The sequence below is a fragment of the Mesitornis unicolor genome, unplaced genomic scaffold, assembly GCF_000695765.1.
Source record: "Mesitornis unicolor isolate BGI_N332 unplaced genomic scaffold, ASM69576v1 scaffold23734, whole genome shotgun sequence".
Lineage (NCBI taxonomy): Eukaryota > Metazoa > Chordata > Aves > Mesitornithiformes > Mesitornithidae > Mesitornis > Mesitornis unicolor.
The window spans coordinates 40,059-59,620 of NW_010179754.1; the positions used below are offsets into that span (position 1 = coordinate 40,059).

Sequence of the window (19,562 nt, forward strand, 5' to 3'; positions counted from 1 at the left end):
CTCTCAAAATGTTACAAAGAAAAGACCAGGGTTTTGCTTTTGTTTTGTTTCTAAAAAAGAAGGTTTCCTGAGTAATTACAGTCTATAATTTGGATTAGCAGTTGTTACTATGAACAAAATTGGCAGTGATGTGCTATAACATAACCTACTGCATTGGCTGATTTCATATAGAATACGGAATCATTTAAAACCGTAATTGCAGTCTCAAAAAAACAACTATGGCCTCATGTCTTTTTAAAACCTTAAGGTAAGTGACACACATTCCTCATGACACAACTACATTTATATCAGCCCCACCAAGACAGCCTTTATCTGATTTAAAACAAAACAGAAGGTTTTCAACTTAACAAATGCAAGAAGTCTGGTGGGTTGATGCATTATTTAAAATGCAAAGTAGCAACACAGAGTGGAATGGGTCCTTCCTCAGGTGCTGAGAAAATCCATACAGGCAGAGGCAACCTCTGAACACTGAAATCATCTGGCTTGGCCAAACATCCATAGGTCATGCACAAGGTGTAAGGATGCAGAGCTTTTTAAAGCATCGCAAGCACTAGACACAGAGGAGGAGTGATCCCTAAAATAAAGCCTTCTTTAAAAGATTCTTCAGAAATAAATGGTAAGAAAGCATGTGCTTCCAGAGGAGAGTCTCCAAAACTGTGCTAAAAATCTAAGTGTGTTAGAAATCAACAGAAGCGATTTTTAAAAACTCTTTGGCACTACAGGAAGTGACAATTCTCTACATAAACAAAAAGATGTGGCACCTCAAAAAACACTGCTGAAAGCTTTGTCCTCATTCAACTTTTAAAGATTTACACCCATAATTAGCATTCCTGACTTTTTTTGAACACCGCAGAGTTGCCCACATTCTGAACTTCCTCATCCAAAATGGTAACTCACCAGAGACTTCAGAAAATAACAACTGTAACAGAGTGGCCATGTTCAGAACAGAGTGTGCAGCATGGACAGACATGGGCATAAGTGGTGGGCAACAGCGTGGAAAGACAGCTTAGTCATTCGTACCACAGGGTTTATAAAATGGCTGCAATTCTCAGTAAAGTCCCCTAAAGTAATCTTGATACAATTGCAATACCTAAATCTTTACAGTGGAATCTAACTCCACTAATACCAATTGACAAATCACAAAAATAAAAGGACCTCAAGAGAATAAAAAGTTCATTGGCTCAGTTTAAAGTTACCATAGAAGATACCAGACCATGACTTTCTCATGCTATATATTCTTGCATTTGTAGGATTGTCTGAACCCCATCATTGCCATTTCAAGATATCTTAAATTGTACTGAGATGCTAGAGGCTGCTCTTCGACACTTGGCATATGGAAAAATGTAACTGGTGTTTGTGTTCATGTCAGCTTTGTATCATAAAAAAAGGAATGGAGTAAAAGAACAGCGGAAAAAATTAGGAAGTGAAACAAGAGCATTAAAATTTCCATTGTGGAACCTGTGTAGAGTGAATTCAGATAAAACAAAACTCTAAGCTATTATTTGATTCCCAGTGTATTAGCAAAGTAGAACGAAAAATCTGTATAATTTCTATCCTGTGATACACTGAAAACTGTAATTTCAGCTACTACCCACCTCACTAGAGGTAAATTAATAACAGATGTGACCAAATAACCTAGCAAGTTCATAACTTCTATCTATCCACATGCATGTGAAAAGTATCAGAGATTAATGATGCACAGAAGATCTTTCTTTTGTGTAAACAGAATGTGTCCTGCAAAGGACAGACTCTTTCAAGTACTAACAACATGTGCAGATCTCTGCATGAACACTCTGCGTGTATGCTTTAAAAATTTGTCCTACACTGAATTTGGTCAGTAAATAAGGAAGAGACTGACTTCACTATACCAGGGTTCCACAAAAAGACATTTCTTACCTAACCTAGTAATCATTTAAACAGTAGGAAAAAAATCCCCAACATCCTCCCCTCTTCAAAAGGCTCCCAGAATGTTAAGCTTTTATCAAAAATAAAATAAAAAAATAAAAATCCTCCTACTCACACTGGAGAAGCTTTATATCTATTAGGAGTTCCAGAGTCAGAAGAATCACCACCAATACTACACAGGCTACCAGGAAACTGTTGAGACTTGCACTGAGCAAAAATACCTGCCACACAGCTGCTCGTCTCCCACAGCACGGTTTTAGCCAGTTAGATCTAAGGAAATAAAATTAAGAGGAAAAACAAGAAAAGAAAAGTAGAAGTGAAAAAGGAAGAGAGCTAAAAAGCAGTGAACTCAAAATGACAAGTTCTGCTGTAACAGATACACTCAGCAATAATGTACAAAGACTTTGCAAAACTCACTTTTATTGGTTTCCTCACTAAGAAAAGCACTTCACAAAAACCTTCACCCTACAGATCTTGTGTCTTTCTCTAACACTCTGCAGCTTACTGATGTTCAAATGTCTTCCAATGTGCTAAGTAACACAACCTTAACTACCACACATACTTTTCCACTTTCTTCCGTCTGTTCCATTTTTCATGTGTTTTTATTTTGGCATACATGTGGCATTCGCTTATCTGTGAGTACTGAGGCATAGCAGGACTCTGCTGTTAGGTTAGAAGCTAATGATGTTTTTCAATAATTTCTCTGCTACTGAATTTCATGGTCATGCACCTTTTTCCCTGTTCTAGTATGAGGTAAATCAGACAAAAGCTGCCAAAGTTGGTTTGCAACAATCAGTCCATGATATCATGGAAAAGAGCAATAGAAATCTGGAAAACACCAAAGAATAAGCTGAGCGACTCCACAGCTACACCTATGCTAGCAAATATACAGAGCCTGGTGAAGTGTCAAGCTGCCCAACTTCTGTTTGTCTGTCACCAATCTGTTCATGAATCGGGCCAAAAAAGACTTTCCCAGAGTTTGAAGTAGCACAATTTTGGCAACACTGTACACCATGGTATGCTCCCAAACTAGTTTAGATGAGGTCACTGTTTTGGAAGAAAAAGGTTTAGGCAAGATGAAGGAAGCTGCAAGGAGGCTACGAGGATCACAGTTCTGGAAGGAAGTTGATGAATCCGTAAACGTTGCTCTAGTTTTGTGCTAATGTAGATGTGCATTTTTAAGTGGGTTGTTAAAAATGTTTCTTCTTTTGAAAATATTTGTAATACGAGTAACAGTAGCATGGACTTCAGAAGTATAAAGCCCATCCTGATACTTTTTTCCTCCTACATACGATCACACCATAGTTTCACTTTGACAGAGTAATTTCTCATTGTAGTGTTTTGTACTGTCTTGTACTGGCCCACCTCCAGAAGTTCTGATGCTTGGCTGACACTTCATATTTTCAAACCACTGTAAATACACTTTAGTTAATAAAGAGCTGATATGATTTATTAACTAGGGTTTAAGAAGCTGCAAGCATACAGAGGTGTGGTGCAGTAATCGCACTGCCTGAACCAAACCAGCAATACACAGAAATCAGTGGTGTACAAGAAAATAGGATGATAATGATCAATTCCAAATAAACAGCTCTACACTCAGTAACTCATGTTACAAACAAACCCTGGAAAAACATTACGAAACATTCCCATACTCAAAAATGGGGGAGAAAGTGATGCTAAGCAGTGCAAGCAGCTTCTCAGAATCAAGTTTATCAACTAAATAGTTGTACTCAAGACTGCCTGATTACCTGGCTGAAAAAGACCTCCTCAATTGACTCTTAAAACTTCAAAGAAGACTTGACAAGTGTTACTATCAGGAATTTGTCCTTGTTCTAGCCTGAATACAGGACACACTAGATTTCAAAGAGATATTTTCAAAACATGAGGGGAAAAAAGGCATTGGGATAGGGCCTTTTTGCATACTTCATCTTTTAACAGATTTTATTTTACGTAATCTCAAAACAGGATAACTTGTCTTTACTACAACTGCTTTTCTGAGGTTGGTTTATTTTTTTTTAGATCTTTTTATAAATAATGCTAGGGAATCGCCCTGTTAAGATAGAACAGGTTTTAGATCTATTCTCTTCCTACATTCCTTTTCCCTTTTCCAAAAAGACACTTTTTACCAGCATTTTAATCACAGAATCACAGAGTTGGAAGGGACCTCGAAAGCTCATCCAGTCCAACCCCCCGACCAGAGCAGGATCACCAGACCAGGTCACACAGGATTGTGACATTGCAATTAATATTGCAGGGTTTTCACCCGTTCCTATCCTCAGAATGATCAGTAGAGGGCCTAAGTACATTCTTTTAAATGCAGTTGAGATTTTCAAATGTACCAGTAAGAATAAATCAACTGTGATACTCAGCACACGTTACATGTGGCCACAATAATAATTAAGCTAATCATTACTTACAGAATGCTAAATAATGTTAAATTATTGTCCGTGCAATACTACTAATTTGCTGATTGTTACCTTACACAGCTCATAGATTTATGAAGAGATTACACACTAATAATATACAAGTAAAACACCATTTTCCCTCTTTCCAGACAAAGAAAAGTAAAAAAAGTTCAGAAAACTAGTACGTTTTTTTGTGTTTTGACTGTGTTTTGTGTGGATGCCAAGCACTAAATGGATACAAGTCAAGTATGACTTAGGATAACTTCACTGTGAGACTTCAAACGGGCTCATTAGGTACCCCAGCTACTCAGTCTCTGCAACAGGAACACTGTTTACCTTTCTTACAATGCCTGGATGAACTCCATAAATGTACTAGCATGGGAATTGCTTGGTTGATGATTATACAGTGCTGTAAAGTTTTTTTATGAGACACTGAATATATTTAGTGGAATTTTACTGGGTTATTTCTTTTTAGAGACAGTTTCACACATGGCTTTATGAAAAACCAATCTGTCGCCATCACTGGTAGTTTTATTAATAAACAGCTTGGAAAAAAGAACATAAGGCAAAACTGGAAAAGGTTTAACATATTTGGTAAGGAACCACTACAAACATTTCATTCAAGCTGTTAACAGCTGTCACTGTTTCTATTTTCTGGTCTTGCAAACAAATCACCCAAAATCTACCTTACCCTGCCTTTTTTTTTTTTGGCTAAACAGCAATTGCTGCATCTCACAAGATGGCTATGATCAGAAAACAGAAGGATGGATGAGATCCAAGTCACTATCTGAAGTAGTAGAAAGGCCATGGTCAGGAAGTGACAGGAACAGCAAGGCTAAGTAACAATACAAAATCTGGCGGAGGCAAAAGAGACAGCAGAGCCTCACAGCAGGCTACAGGGAGCAGCTGGAGGCCTTGAGCAACAACACGGAACAGAGCAAGCTTTGCAGCCCTTTCCTGGGCTTCTCTGACAAGCTCAGTTTAACTACCAAAGCTTAACTATTGAGAGCAGCCTTATCCCTTCTTTCCCTCAAAGTTTTACTATTTGTAACCTCACTGCATTTCTTGAAGGAAAGCTGCAAAACTCGGATGGTAAAGTGATAAGAAAGATTCTGGCTAAACTCACAAATGGCCAGTTTACACTTAACTGCTCTTGTGCTAATATTTTCCTTAGCTCGATTAGTACTTTTCCCTTGCTGGCACCTTGGCCACAATGTACTGGGTTGGCCAAAAAGTAATTGTGTTTTTTCTAGGTAAATAAAAGATGAACTTTTCATGAGAAACAAAAAATAAATTAAACAATATAGTGTCCATTTTGTTCAATTACCTCTTGCCATCGTTCAGACAACTTCATGATTACACACTCAAACTTAGCAAACCAACTCTGACCCTGCCATAATTTTAAGGCATCTACACCATGCACATCCCATAACTTTTTATGAGCTTGCACAGCACTTTTTTCCTTTTCTGAAGTAATACAGCAAAATATGACAAAAAAGTTCCTGATTTTCCATCTTGATTTCAACACTAAATAAGTAATGGTTAAATAAACTGTGCACTTTCTTTTTGGCCAAAGTTATTTATACACAGCAGTGGCATTTAGTTAAAACAAAGCCCATGTTCCTGTAAAACTGACACTCAGTTTTTGTAATTGTCCTAGCAGCCCCTTCTGCATGTGAACACAGAAAACTGGACCAGTACATAATATTTTGGAACAGGTTTAATTACATGAACGCTTCCTAGGTCTATTTGAAGTACTTAGTACTTTCCAGGATCATCCGTGCCTTCTTTATAGATGTATATCACACTCATTGTTCACAGACATCCTGTGATTATCTGGTTGGTATTTTACTCCTCTCATTAGAAAACTGCTTATTAGGCTTTTCCTTTTTATGCTAAGACCTTTACCAAAATGGTAACATAATTCTTAAAACCACCCTTTAATAAACATAAGAACAGTCGTACCAAGTCAGAACAGGCTTGGTATCCTGTCTCCAACGTTTTACCTTTGAATCTTTTCCAGTTCTTTTCTATCTACTGTATCCTTTTTCACAGTGTACCAGAAGTACACTCTTGTTCAAGATGTGGGCAAGGCTTGAACGTATGGAGGCACGCCACAATGGCCTCTCTTTTATTCTATGTTCCTTTCCTAATGAATCCTAACACCTGATTTGCTTTTAGACTGGTGCTCAGAATTTAAGTGACCTTTTCATGGACTCTTCTTCCATACCAATACTCCTCTTTTCCACATTTCTCCTCTGTCCTTTGCTTATCCATCTTTCAATTTTTGCACAAAGCCGTATCTTCTCCAACTCAGACAACTAATTCTAGTGTTAAGCCAGACAAATTAGACCCATTTCCACTCCCCTATCTTTGTAAACAATGGTCTGTGGGCTGTACATCTACTACACAGCTACCAGCACAAAGGACCTAGGAAAGGAAAGTTCTGTTGGAAAAATACATAAAGACCTATAAACCAAAAAAGTCTGAAAATCACTGAGGTAGAAAATTTCTTCCTTTTTTTACTTATAGTAGTGCTCCCTCTACCAATTGGTGTTACTGGTAAAAGACACCAGAGGAACACACTTAAAGGATTTAGGTACTAGGATAAACACAGTAATGAGCTATTGTGGAAAACGTCTACAAAGATAAACACTTAAAAGGTTCTGTAGAGAAAAAGAAGTTTCTAAGTCACCGAACATCTCTGTAACATAGCCCTAAATTTCATGTATTCTCTAGTAGAGAGCTGGTCACCTCACAGGTTCTGTCATGCTGAATGCTAATTTTCTGCTGCAGTGCAGGTGCTAGTTTTGGACCAGAGCGCAGAGAATAGCAGTGATAAAGTACTGCACAAAGGACAAATCAGCACTACAGTCTCATTCACTGTATTTTACTGTTAAGATTTTGCTACATTTTCCTGGATTCAGACTGTGGCTGGCAGCTAAAACTAAATTTAAGTCACTTTTGTAAATACAGGGAGCTTGAAATAAAATGATTCTGCGCTTCAGAACTTCTGGACTTGATCTTGAGCTTGGACCTCATCATTCACCACATATCAACATCATGTGCTCCAGGATGTTCATAAAGTGCACAGAACTTGTCAGAAAAGCCATTTTTTAAAATTATGCTGCCAGATAAAGAAAAGCAGAAAACAAAAGAAACATGAAAACTTTTGAATTCTTTTACAGTATCTTTAAGCTTTGTAGAAAACAAGTAAAATACCTCAAAGAAATCAAAATAAAACCTGAAAGATTAATATGAAAACTAGAAATAATGACATCCACTTGGTGTAATTACAGCAGACAGACTGAATGAACAGACATCCTTTTCTGCCAGGAGAAGTGAATACATTTATCAGTGAAAGCCTGCAACCAACTTAAAATGAAAAGCTCACAACTCTTTCCTGTGTTAACTTCTCAACCTCTGTTCAGTTTTGGTTTCCCTTCCTTTTTCTCCCTCTGGCCCTTTTTATAGTTTTATTCTTTCAGGTATTTCTACTGTTTAATGCATTTCTAGCTGCATCCAAACAAATCTAAGGCTATGAACAATTATCATAAATGATTAAATTACAATGGCATGACTATTTGCAGCTGATGTCATGTAAGCCATTAACTGCATGAACTCCCAACCTTTAGAGCTGTTGATGTAAAACACAGTATTAGAAAGCACCTTCGTGCTTCAAATATGTTTAACATAGAAAAAATTTAAGAGTTGCAATCTAAAACAAACACAACAAATAAATGAAAGTTGGTGTATCTCTCCCCTTGCTTCCCACTACCATTAAACACAAATATCTATCAAGAGACAGGCTCACTGCTTAACTGCATATTCACAAGAAAACACACAGCCTGTTGTGCAACCATAAATTCTTTTATAATTTATTATGAATGATACCTCCTAATTGGAACTTAGAGAAAATACAGGAAAGAAAGCTTTTCCCTATCCCCACATGTTTTTAGCAGGCTTGTACCACTTTCTGCATGTTGTCAATTTTACAACTATTATCCATCATTTTTATTGGTCATTGATGAAAAAAATTGAAGACAGTATTTTTTGGAGAAAAAGAATAGTTAATTGGAATAAAAAAGAAATTAAAGAGTGGCACTTAAAGCTAATGTTAACATTTAAAAATCTCCTTAGCTTTCTAGGTGATTAGTCTCCTTAAAGAAACATTTACATATTCTTTTCATGCAAACCAAGTTCAGTGCAGACAGCTTCTCCAACAAATTCACAGACATGAAAAAAATCAGCAACTTTGCTGCCCCTTTTTGCACATGAGCTTCACATAATCTGTTAGAGATATGCTAGAATTATACACCACATTCCCATTGGCACCCAAGGCACATTTTTTGAATGAGTTTATTTCTCATATATACATGTCTTCAGTCTATGCCTGATGATTTCTGTAATGTCTAAGCATGGAGTACAGTGCACAGCAATATCTAAGGAAGATTCTAACAAGATAACTGCAGGGCAGATCAGTAAGACTAAAGTAATGAATATCACACTTGTATTGGTTCTGAGAACCAAGCTACTATTTCTTCACAGTGCTACGCAGGGTGGAAGAGATAACACTTTATAAATAGATATTGCTATAGACACAGAAAACTCGAAGTGTTTTAGTTACATATTGTTGGCAATTATCAGACAATTTCCTTTGTCTGAAGAGTAAGACCCGCAGCTACACTAACACCAGGCACATCAGCCTCACTGCAGCTAGGAAGCAAGCCTGATGCAAGAATTCCTCCTACGCCACACACAGAGACCACAGGCACCTTACCACTCTCTTCAGTGCAAAGGCAGCAATGCCAGCCCACTCACATGACTTCTAATGCGTGAAAATATTTTCAATGCAGATTCCATTCAACTTCACTGGTTAACTTCCATCACATAAATTTTAATATTTTGCCTCTTTGAGCAGTCTACAGAGGGAAATGAATTTGTGCTCAACCCACATTAGAAGACTATATATCTTGTGTTTTGATTGAGGGTTTCTGGGAGAGCAGAAAGGTTTTTCTTGCCTAATTAGCCTTTCACTACTTACAGGTGTGGTTCATGGACAGGCTTAGCGTGCCATCTAATCTGCAATCCTTTCTTTGTTGCCTACCACACTGTAAATGGAATTTCTAATAAAAACAGCTCAAACTGTCCACAAGATTCCTTCAACAACACTGACAGATGGGAATTGACAGCCTTGAGCATTTGATACTATAGAGCAAAGACCCATCAAGCTGTATACAGTAAGATTTTCATTTCAGTATCCTTAAAGCCATGGGAACATCAGTTTACATATGGTCTAAAAAGAGACAGACTATAATTTTTTTTGTTGTTTTCTCTTATTTCTCACCTGCAACCTGTATGGAAGCATTGGTGTATCAGAGCATGACAGTTATGAATATGGATGCTAGCAGAAACTACAGGCACTTAAACATTTTCTGTCAACTCCTGTGCTGCCCTTCCCATATCACTCCCTTCATCCATGAGGGAGATGTAGCTGTTAGCTTCTGTACCAAACTTATCTAACCCACATGATCTCCTTCTTACTCAGGTGGAAGCCAGTCACATTTAACAAGGCCACCTGAAAGAAATGACACCACATTCATAAAACCAGACATATTCTCAACCAAGCCATTTTACTTTTGCTGTTGGGCTTCTTGAACTCAGCTGTGGTCTTAAATTTCACAGGGCATCAGTTGCAATCAGTGCTCCTGGAAGGAAGAAGCCAGAGCCATTCCCACAAGGCTGAAGCAGTCACGGGACTCAGATGAACAGTTTCAGCCAAAATGTGTTAAGACATACAAACTAAAGCTATGAATTTTCTTCAGAGAATCCACTCTACAGCTGGGAGGTCTGGACTGCACCTGCTTATTTCCATTCTGAGTGATAAAGCCACAAAAAAAGTCTGTGTGAAGGAAGAAATCTCTGCTGAGAAAAACAATGACAAGTCTACTTCCATGCTTAAGACTGCAAAGCTGCTCAAATGGTTACAATGAGAGATCTGTGCACTTTGGCACAGTGAAGAACCGAGTTTCAGATCATAAAAATCTATAAAAATGCGTATTTGAACTAAACTAGCATTTACGAAGCACCAAAATAGCCTGAGGGTTACACCTGCATACTCAAATTAATTTTCAAGTGCCTCTTTTGCTGTGCAGGGTATTTTTATATTACAGTTGTACCATACTTATATAACCTACTTGAAATGTATTTCCCCTTGTTTGGAGTAACAACTTTCTGAAGATGTCTCAGAGTCCAAATTGGAAAGAAATTAAAGGCGAGAGCCTTCCCCACATACTGCTTCCTGACTACCGTACAGAATACCTGCTGAGCAGAGATCAAGCAGGTCTCTGCTGATTCCTGAACACAGGTTAAAACCATCAGCTGCTAATAAATGAAAGCTGATAAAGTCTTTTAATGTCTTCATCAATGAGAGCTCTATAGGACTTACTGTGAAGTGCTTTTAGATGGATCTTATTGACAGTGCAGTGTATGTACGTTCAGCACAACACACGGTGGAACAGTAATCACAGAGTCAGAGGGGCCAGGCACAAGCGCTCACCTTCTCTGTCCAGAGGGATGTTAAACTACAGTGTTATCATTCCTGACAAATATGTCTTCTGAAAGACATCTAGCAATTGCAACTCTATTCCTCTTCTCCCTGTACACACCAGTGGTCTACCTCCAGCACTTCACTACCCTTGTTATACTCTTTGCTGCAATTCAGGCTTTTTACTCCTCATCCTAAACAACACGGAGGTCAGTAACAGACTGTTCTCTTCCTCACTGAAGTCTCTTATAAGCTACCCTGAAAGTCTTTTCTTCACATGAAACGCAAACAGTTATTTGAATCAGTACTCCATGGCAGGTTTTCTGAGCCCCTAATCATTCTCCCTGCCTTCCCTCCAGTTGACCCAAATCTTTCATTAAAAAATTAGTATAGTAGCCCACCTACAGCCAGGCATAAGGATGATTTCTAACGTCCTACAGGACAAGAATGCTACATAATCTGACACTGGGTTATGTTCGGGCAAATTTTATGAACTGATTAAGATCTTTTATTTCAATAAAACTGGAACAGTTGTTCCAGGAAAACAGGAATGATACAAATATACATTACCAAAGACAGTGTTCTCACATAAACTACGCAATTCAAATTATCCTGTGAAAAGTACACAATCTGTCCAGGAATCAGCAGTCCTAAGCCATTATCTCTCAGTCAGGAAATGTACAACTATGTAAAAGAAAAACAGCAGCCCACCCTCTATTATCCTGAAACACTTTTCACAAAGAGCATTCACCAGGCCACTCTGCTTGTTTGATGGACTAGATGCGGTCCATCCAAGCGGTCTAGTTTTCCCTGGCTGAAGGCTTCCAGACAACAGTCAGATAGCGGCTATGAATCACTTAAAATTATAAAGGGCCCCAAACCAGCACAGATTAGTAATATTAGAAAGTCACTTCCATTCTGCAACAATGGTTTTTAAAAGAGTTTGAGGACAACTGGCTGCACTTCTCCAGCTCAAGGTTTTCTTTTTTACAGGCCACGAAATTCCTATAACCTATAAACCAAAACTCTGTCCTTTGTACTTACCCTTCTCTTTGGTACTCTTCATCCAAATTTGACAAAAGCTGGGACCCAGCCACAGACAGATCAAGTGCAGCTAAAGGCAGATCTCGATAAGCAAAATTAACAAGCTGTACAGGAGCAATGCTTTTGGTCTCTTCTTCCACTTGCTGTGAAATTATCTCAACTTCTGAAACACTGCCTTCTATTGTAGGCCTGAAAATGTAATAAGCAAAATGAAAACACCTCTCTCCACACACACATATATAAACAAATATAAATAAGTAAATAAGCAAGCAAATAAATAAGTTAAAGAACTCCACAGAATCCTAAAAAAGTAGCAACTTAAAAAGGTCTCTACATGATCATTGAGAGAAGTGTTACCATCGAGGGGGCAGACCAAATCTCTCCAAACTTGTCTTTCATAGATCCCAGTGAAATCAACAGAAACCTCACAGACAAAGGAGAACAGCATTTCACTCCGCTGAATCTGCTTCAAAAGCACTAAATATAAATGGATGTGCTATAAACAAATATAGAAACAATGTATGAACCCAAAAGTAAAATATTTGTGCAAAACCGAAAGAAGGCATGTAACTATGCCAAATAAAAACTCACTGCTTTTTAAGTTAGATCAGTGAGCAATGAATAGCTAAGCTTATTAATCATTATATACAAATCAACTGTAAATTAATGGATGCAGTTTGACCTCTCTTCCACTGTGGGTCAATATTCAAGTAGTTTTAATGGATTGCGACTTTGCTTCATTCAACTAGAAATGAGCATTCTGTTGCAAGTTATCTCAAAATAATTCTGAAAAGAGAACAAGGATTCAGAAGAATTATGGACTCCTCTATACTGATTCTTAACTATCCTTAAATACAGCTTCTAAATCTGAACGTGTATCCTTTTAACATCATGCTAACATTAATGGGAACTCCATACAGGTAAAAATCAGACTGATATGTCTTCCACATTTATAGTAAGGTACTACTTGTCTAGAAACTCGAACTTTGTCAGTTGGCATATCATCTAGTGCAGGCAAAGGACAACTTCCTTGTAGGAGACAGTTTGCATGTCAAGCTTCAGCAGAGATTGATCCTTTGCAGTGCTCAGTGAAAGCTGCTTGCTCCATTTGATTCAGGTTAGGCACAAGCATAAACTTCTCCAGCTTTCATCCAGGGATGCTAGTTAACTTCTGAAGAAATCCCAGGCTACTTGTCAGAGGTTTTCAACAGCAGGTGAAAAGATACTCTTTTTCCTTAGGGATATAGTTAAGAAGTGCTTAGCACCCAACTTCCCTTTGTTATTTTACTGCAAAAGTTGCAGTAGTGATTTTGTTTTAAAGCAGCTTATAAAAATCTTCCAACTATTCAAGCAACCTGGATAACAGTTCTTTTTTTTCCAGAAAAAACCCAAATAATTTAGGAGAGTCAACTCATATCTTGTAAACACAAGGATGTGGGTGAAGGAACTAAAATTCGATGTGAAAGAGAGAGAGAGAGAAAGACTGTATTGGTCAGAGCCTCACCATTAGACTAACCCATCCAAACAAAAAACGTTATTTCTAAATTAAAAGGAGCTAACTACTGCCAGTGTTACACAAGTTATTTTAAAAATCAGAAAATGCTGTAATAGCTCAAGTGTTTGTCCAGGAAAGGCTGCAACTGTGTCCTCCTATGCAGAAAGCAGAGGAAGTAAAAGGAAGCACCATTTGAACAACCTGAAGGCTTATTTTATTTTATTCTCAATCTAATTCATAATGGAAAGCAAAGAGATTCTTTCATTTCCAAAATAACTGTATTCCTCTGTAAACAATCTGAAATCAGAAGCCCAGTGGAAGGACCTAATTTTAGCAAGGATTCTTTGATTTTCACCTTTAGTACCATCCTGTGGACCTTTACAAGTCCAAGCTGATTCAGTTTAGCGTGAAAGAGCATATAATGATCCAATTTCCAGTATTAAAAAGCAAAAAAGAAATAGGTTGGTGCAGCCTTCCCTCTCCCAACAGTATTTACCTTCTGTATTCTTAGACAGACATCGTCTGATTTGACTGAAAAGAAAAACAAACTAACAAAGTAGTGTTGGCAAACAGTTTTGGGATAGGTTTGGTGGCAGGAAACAAAAAAAGGCAAAGACATCTGAAAATAATATGACACAAGTTTTCAGTCACTGGCTGTTAGTAACACATCAAGCATGCTTACAGGATTCATGTTTTTTCTGCCAATTCACACTGTTCAGACAACTCACCAAGTCCTACTACTCCTTCTCAAAATATCAACTTCTCCATCCAGTAGGAAACAGAACCATTGTGATGTCACAAAAATCTCTTACAAGTAGGAACCTGTTCCCTTCTATTTTAAATAAGTTATAACTATCCTCGCATGGTACTTACTGAGGATTGGACATGTTGGAGGATGCAACAGCAGTTGTTCCAGTATTTAACTAATTCCAGCTGCACTGCACAGAAGTTCTAGGCTTCCGAGATGAAGTCTCTGTGAGAAGCAAAACAACGTTATCTAAAACACAGTCTAAAGAACTCCGAAGGGCTGCACTGATGTTTGTTATGTTGCAAGTTTGCCTAATATTTTTATTTCCCCCATGAACCATTTCCTAAGTGGTTTTTCCAGTTTAATTCCTCCATATTATGGAAGCTGTGAAGTTACGGTGCATTTACTTATACACAGAGACATCCAGTCACATTAATACATCCATAAGAGCACAGGGTCTTGCTTTAAACCACTAGATTATTGGGAAAGATAATCGACATCAGAGGGGGGAGTGGATTTTCAAAGCAAGCTCATGGCTTTAGGAGTGCAAATTCTACTAGAAGACAACCAATTATTCTCCTCCCCCCAATTTGATATACACTGTAGAGATGAGCATTAGCTTTGTCAGCAAAGTTTGGTGTTTTGTTCTCCATTTTCCAATTTGAACTGTGCTCCTGACTCTTTGCTACTTTAGGAAGTCTCTTCCAAAAATTAACTCCTATTGTCAGACATTCTAGATGGGCCGTTATCAGGACAGTACTTTGACCAACAAAACCCACTAATACATTTGGAAAAGGTGCCACATTTGTTTGTGGCAAAATCTTTACTTGTGTTGTACCTGGACCAATGCAATGAAAGAGGACAAGCTTCTGAGAATGAAACCTACTGACAGACAGGTTTCAGTAGTTGGAAAAATAATACACTGGAGAATACCATGTAAGAAACAAAAATTTTTAGAAAAATACATCATGAGAGGCTTTGCAAAACTACTGCCAAGATTATACACTAAATAAATTTTTAAAGTAACATATAAAAATCACGCTCTTATTTAAATTAAACAGAAATAGTCATTAGCAAATTAGAACTTCACTGACAGTAACACAGAAAAAAGTCATTATCATGCAAAATGTGTCTTGTACTAAACTTGATACTAGAGCTACTTACAGGCTGAATTGTTAGTATTAGTCAAGTATTTATAGTGGAGACACAAAAACATAGCAATAGTGTGAGCCTTAACAATTACTTGATACGAAATAATAAAATTGAACTTACATCTCTTGTAGACCCATTTCCAAGGCTTTGTTTCCTGTCTTATAACTTCATCATAATAAGAAGTAGTCGATGCATTCTCAGATTTTCCAGATAATGTGCCTGCGTATGCAAAAAAAAAAAAGTCTACACTCTGATCACCCTCCTCAGATAGGTAAGTGAACCAAATGCAGTTTAATTATTCATACAAAGAAAAGAAACATGATCAACTTTAAAAAATAAAAATATACATATATTTTAGAAAAACACACACATGCTCCATTTTCTATAGTCTTGCAATACTTTCAAAGTCAGAGCAAGAAGCCAACATTTTTCAGATAAATCTTCCCTGAAACAGCAGAGACGTGATTCAACATCCGTTCAATATCAATGGGTGTCTCTTCCTTGGCCTCCACAGTCCTTGAATTATTTTACTTAGTATATCCCTAAGGCAACAAAATCCTAAAACATTTGCCTAAAATTATGCATGCTTAAATCACATACGGGAGGGGTTTGCTAAATCTCGCCTATGACAGCTTTATGATAGCAACTGTTACACCTACCAGCACAACAAATCTAAAATACAGCTATCAGCCTTGTTTTGTGATGTTAAATCCCTAACATGTCATTTTGTGTTGACACTTTACAACACTTTCCAAGAAAACCCAATTTTTACGAAAAATTTTACCCAAACCAATTGTTCTAAGCACTTTGCCTGAGAAAATGGTAAAGGCATGAGGTATGCTGCATGTGTCTTGTGAGACCGAGGAAACTAAGAATCCTGCTATACCTCCATTTGCAGGCCTGGAGAATAAAAGGTAAATGGGGATACAGCTGATTTTGGAAATGGGAATAAAACTGACAGAAGCTGGCCTTAGAGGACAGGCAGAGAGATGCAGATATGGGACTTTCTTAACATAATAAAAACCAGGATTAATCTCAAGAATTTGAGAGAATTTAAGTCATAACAGTAGGGCCAGCAACATATAGAACATGAACATGAAATATTTACTTCTCCAGAATACAGACTCAGTGTCTTTTTTTTTTTAATCTTTTTTTGAGCTGCAAATACGTTCACATTCATACAGAATTTTGTTTTAACAGCTCAACCAGATCTGAGCACTGGCAACACCAATAAGCCAGACCTGCTCCCTCTTACTGGGGCTGTCAGCTCTACCAATAAAGTTTGCTCACCACCAGGACTGAAGGAGCAACTCACAGTCGGGCAGCAAGCTCTTCTGATAGCTCTGATGGCTCCACAGGGAGCAGAGTCCAACTTGCCTTAGCTGAAGGGATCGTTATCATAACATAAGGTGCTCACAGAGGTGAGAAGAGTATCGTGGAGAGAGACCCGAAAGGAGACAGAGGGAGTCAAGTCTCCAACGGATTCAGTGGAGCCTTCCTGAGGGGAAAAAAGTGGCAAAAAGTGAGTAATTTCTGGTGCAGATGACTAATATATTAGCTGATTTAATGAATTAAAGAGGCAAGTAGTTAATACGAGGGCAGCACAACAGAAACCTTCAAAATGGATGTAATAGGCTGTATATATCTATATCCTAAAGGGATATACTATGATTAATGCTTCTTTCTAGGTTTTATGCAAGCAACAGAAATGTCTTAACATGTACTGATATTTTGCAGAAACTTCTTATTTCCATCTGTTCCACCTTATCTGTTATGTTTAAAACTTCCTAAAACAAAAAACCCCACACCAAACAAAACTTTTATAGCGGCATAAAACACTTTCAACTTCCACAGGAAATTTCCGAGCAAATGAATGGTGTTTAAAGGCAACAAGGCACAGCAGGGAGACGCCGTTCTTCTGCACTTAATCTATTGCTTGCATTCCTATAGGATACAGCGAAGGCAAAGAGCAATGACGTGGCTCTACTCCCTACCAACAGAGACAGGCAGAGGGCAACGTTTGGGTATTCCATCCACCACCCAGGAGTAGAAATTTTTCCATATAGCCCTTTCCACACCTATCCCACTCAGTGCTCAGTATACAAAAAAGTCTCATCTCTCATAGTCTCATCCAAGGGAATTAGTTAACAGTTCAAGGGTTGGTTTTTTTCACTTCTTGGACCTGAGACTAGACAGCACATGGTGCATGCTGAGATGCCATATGAATATGAGAAACGTCCATTTTGTGAGAATTTAGCAATGCTATTTGTTCTGTAGTACAAGTGTTTCCTGGGTGAGATGGCTGTAGAAGGAGCACAGTTAAACAACATTAGTTTAAAAAAGGAGATAAGACAGAAAGGAAAAAAATTGTCACAAAGTTTCTAGTGCAAGTTTTGAAGTGGTGTAAAAACCAGTAACATTCACTGGACTAAATGACTGGCATACTGTCTCTTATGTACCAAGATGACAGTGCAAGCTGATAGGAAGTATATTTCTGTATCTGGTTTTCTGTATGGGGACAAGTTTGTAGACTAGCAGCCCAGCTGAAAATGTGCAGGATCCCAGCTCAAATATCAGCAAAGCTGACACACCTCTTTACTCCTCTGCAGTAGGTGAATGAAGTTGCACCCAGTTCACTGAGCTTTCTGAGGCAAGACCTTCAAAGTCCTTAAGAAGTGTTGTACCTGCCTTTCAAGCCCTTCAGCTTTCCTCCTTTTTTTTTTGCACAAGTATTACACATCAGTGTTCCTCAAAGCTTTTGCTAGGTACCCTTTGCTTGATCATGAATTCTTTTACCTCCTCCTCTGTGGAGGCACTGGCAAGCAACTGCTTCAGGGTTCATGGGTTATGCTCAGAATCACACAGGCTGAGAAGTGGGGTCATGCGCTACAGTTGAGCAAAGGTTCATGCTGCTGCCCTTGCCCAGCACACATCCTGCCCAAGTTAATTTGTTAATGTTTAGATCAACCACCTACTACCAGTCACCACACTTAAGCTGTAGCTTGCTAATAAGGAGATAAAGTCCAGCTTAAACAACACAAAGCATAGAACAGTTCAGAAACTATATGTTAAAGCATGGCACATGTGAGATGGTGTTTGTTGTTTGTACATACACCCTAAGCTAAAAGAAAACAAACAAAACCAAACCACCCCCCAAGAACAACCTTAATAAAAATAAAATCTGCACTTCACTTCTGCATGAAAGTTTTGCTTTTAGCATAGATTTAAGCACAGTCCTACAGAATACATGTGACGATGTAGTGCACCCAGTTGGGCTAGAGAGTAGAAAGACAGTTCCACTTAAGCCTTTTCTATCCAAATCTCTACTAACTTGCATCCTGTTTAGCTGAGCTGAAGTCAAGACCACCTGGTTCAGAGCTGTTTGTTGTATCATGTACTATCATGAAGCTGCAAGCCCCTGTACAAAATACAGAAACTAACTGAAACATCTGAGCATATGTACTTACAAGTGGGTACAAAACCAAATCCTGACATGTTCTTCTAACTAAAGATTCTTCCACACAGACCTCAAATAGCAGCCTAGACACATGGGCAGGCTCACAATTTGCATTCAACATAAATGCAACAGGTCACACTGAATAAACACCCCTATTAGCTGCAAAGCATGTTTTAAGTACTTTTGCCCAGCTCCTGCTCCTTCCACTCCCCATGCCATAGCCATGGACCTGCACATGGGCCATTACTATGACCTGGACCAGGAAAATTATTTGGCATTTCAATCAGCAACAACAAAATTATTTTTCTTTTCCTGCACTTTTTGGTGTTTGGTTGGTTTTTAACAAACAAAAAGCTCCAAAAATAGTTGTGTCAGCAAAACTGAGAGGACAGGGCAGTGCACTGCGGACAGAGCCATAGAAACAAACAGCACAGTGGAGAAATACTTAAGATCTGACATACTCCAATCAAAGATTTTGTGTGTTGAGTCCTTGCCATTGGCAATATACAACTGGAGTAAGCACCCAAGCTAAAAATGTTTAACAGATCGGGGAAGGGGGTAAATGAAAAGGGCTTCTGAGTGGGCGTTTTATCCTTCTGTGCCAAACTGTAGCTTTTTATTCTGAATCTAGTACACATCAGGAAACGGAATTTTGTTTCCTTTGTGCGAAAAAGTTATGTTCATATTTCAGTCTACAAATTAAAATTCTTATACAGTCTAAAGCTCAAATGCAAATAATGGCTATTAGGGTTCCTACTGGGTAATCCTAAGGAGGTCATGAAGCTATCCAGGAAAACAGAGAGAAAGGG

At 38.2% G+C, this 19,562-nt stretch overlaps 1 protein-coding gene across 1 annotated transcript in view; it reads right to left on the minus strand.

Annotated features, from left to right (window-relative positions):
* The window catches only part of LOC104539388 (transmembrane protein C15orf27-like), a gene marked incomplete at its 3' end in the record, with an annotated part of 42,556 nt that extends 28,273 nt beyond the window's left edge, over positions 1–14,283 (minus strand). Inside the window, exons 1-3 of the mRNA XM_010182893.1 lie at positions 14,270–14,283; positions 11,902–12,090; positions 2,021–2,175 (exon numbers count right to left, since the gene is read on the minus strand). Of these exons, the coding sequence (XP_010181195.1) occupies positions 2,021–2,175; positions 11,902–12,090; positions 14,270–14,283 (358 nt within the window). The remainder of the gene's footprint in view (positions 1–2,020; positions 2,176–11,901; positions 12,091–14,269) is intronic.
* Positions 14,284–19,562: the final 5,279 nt, after the last annotated feature.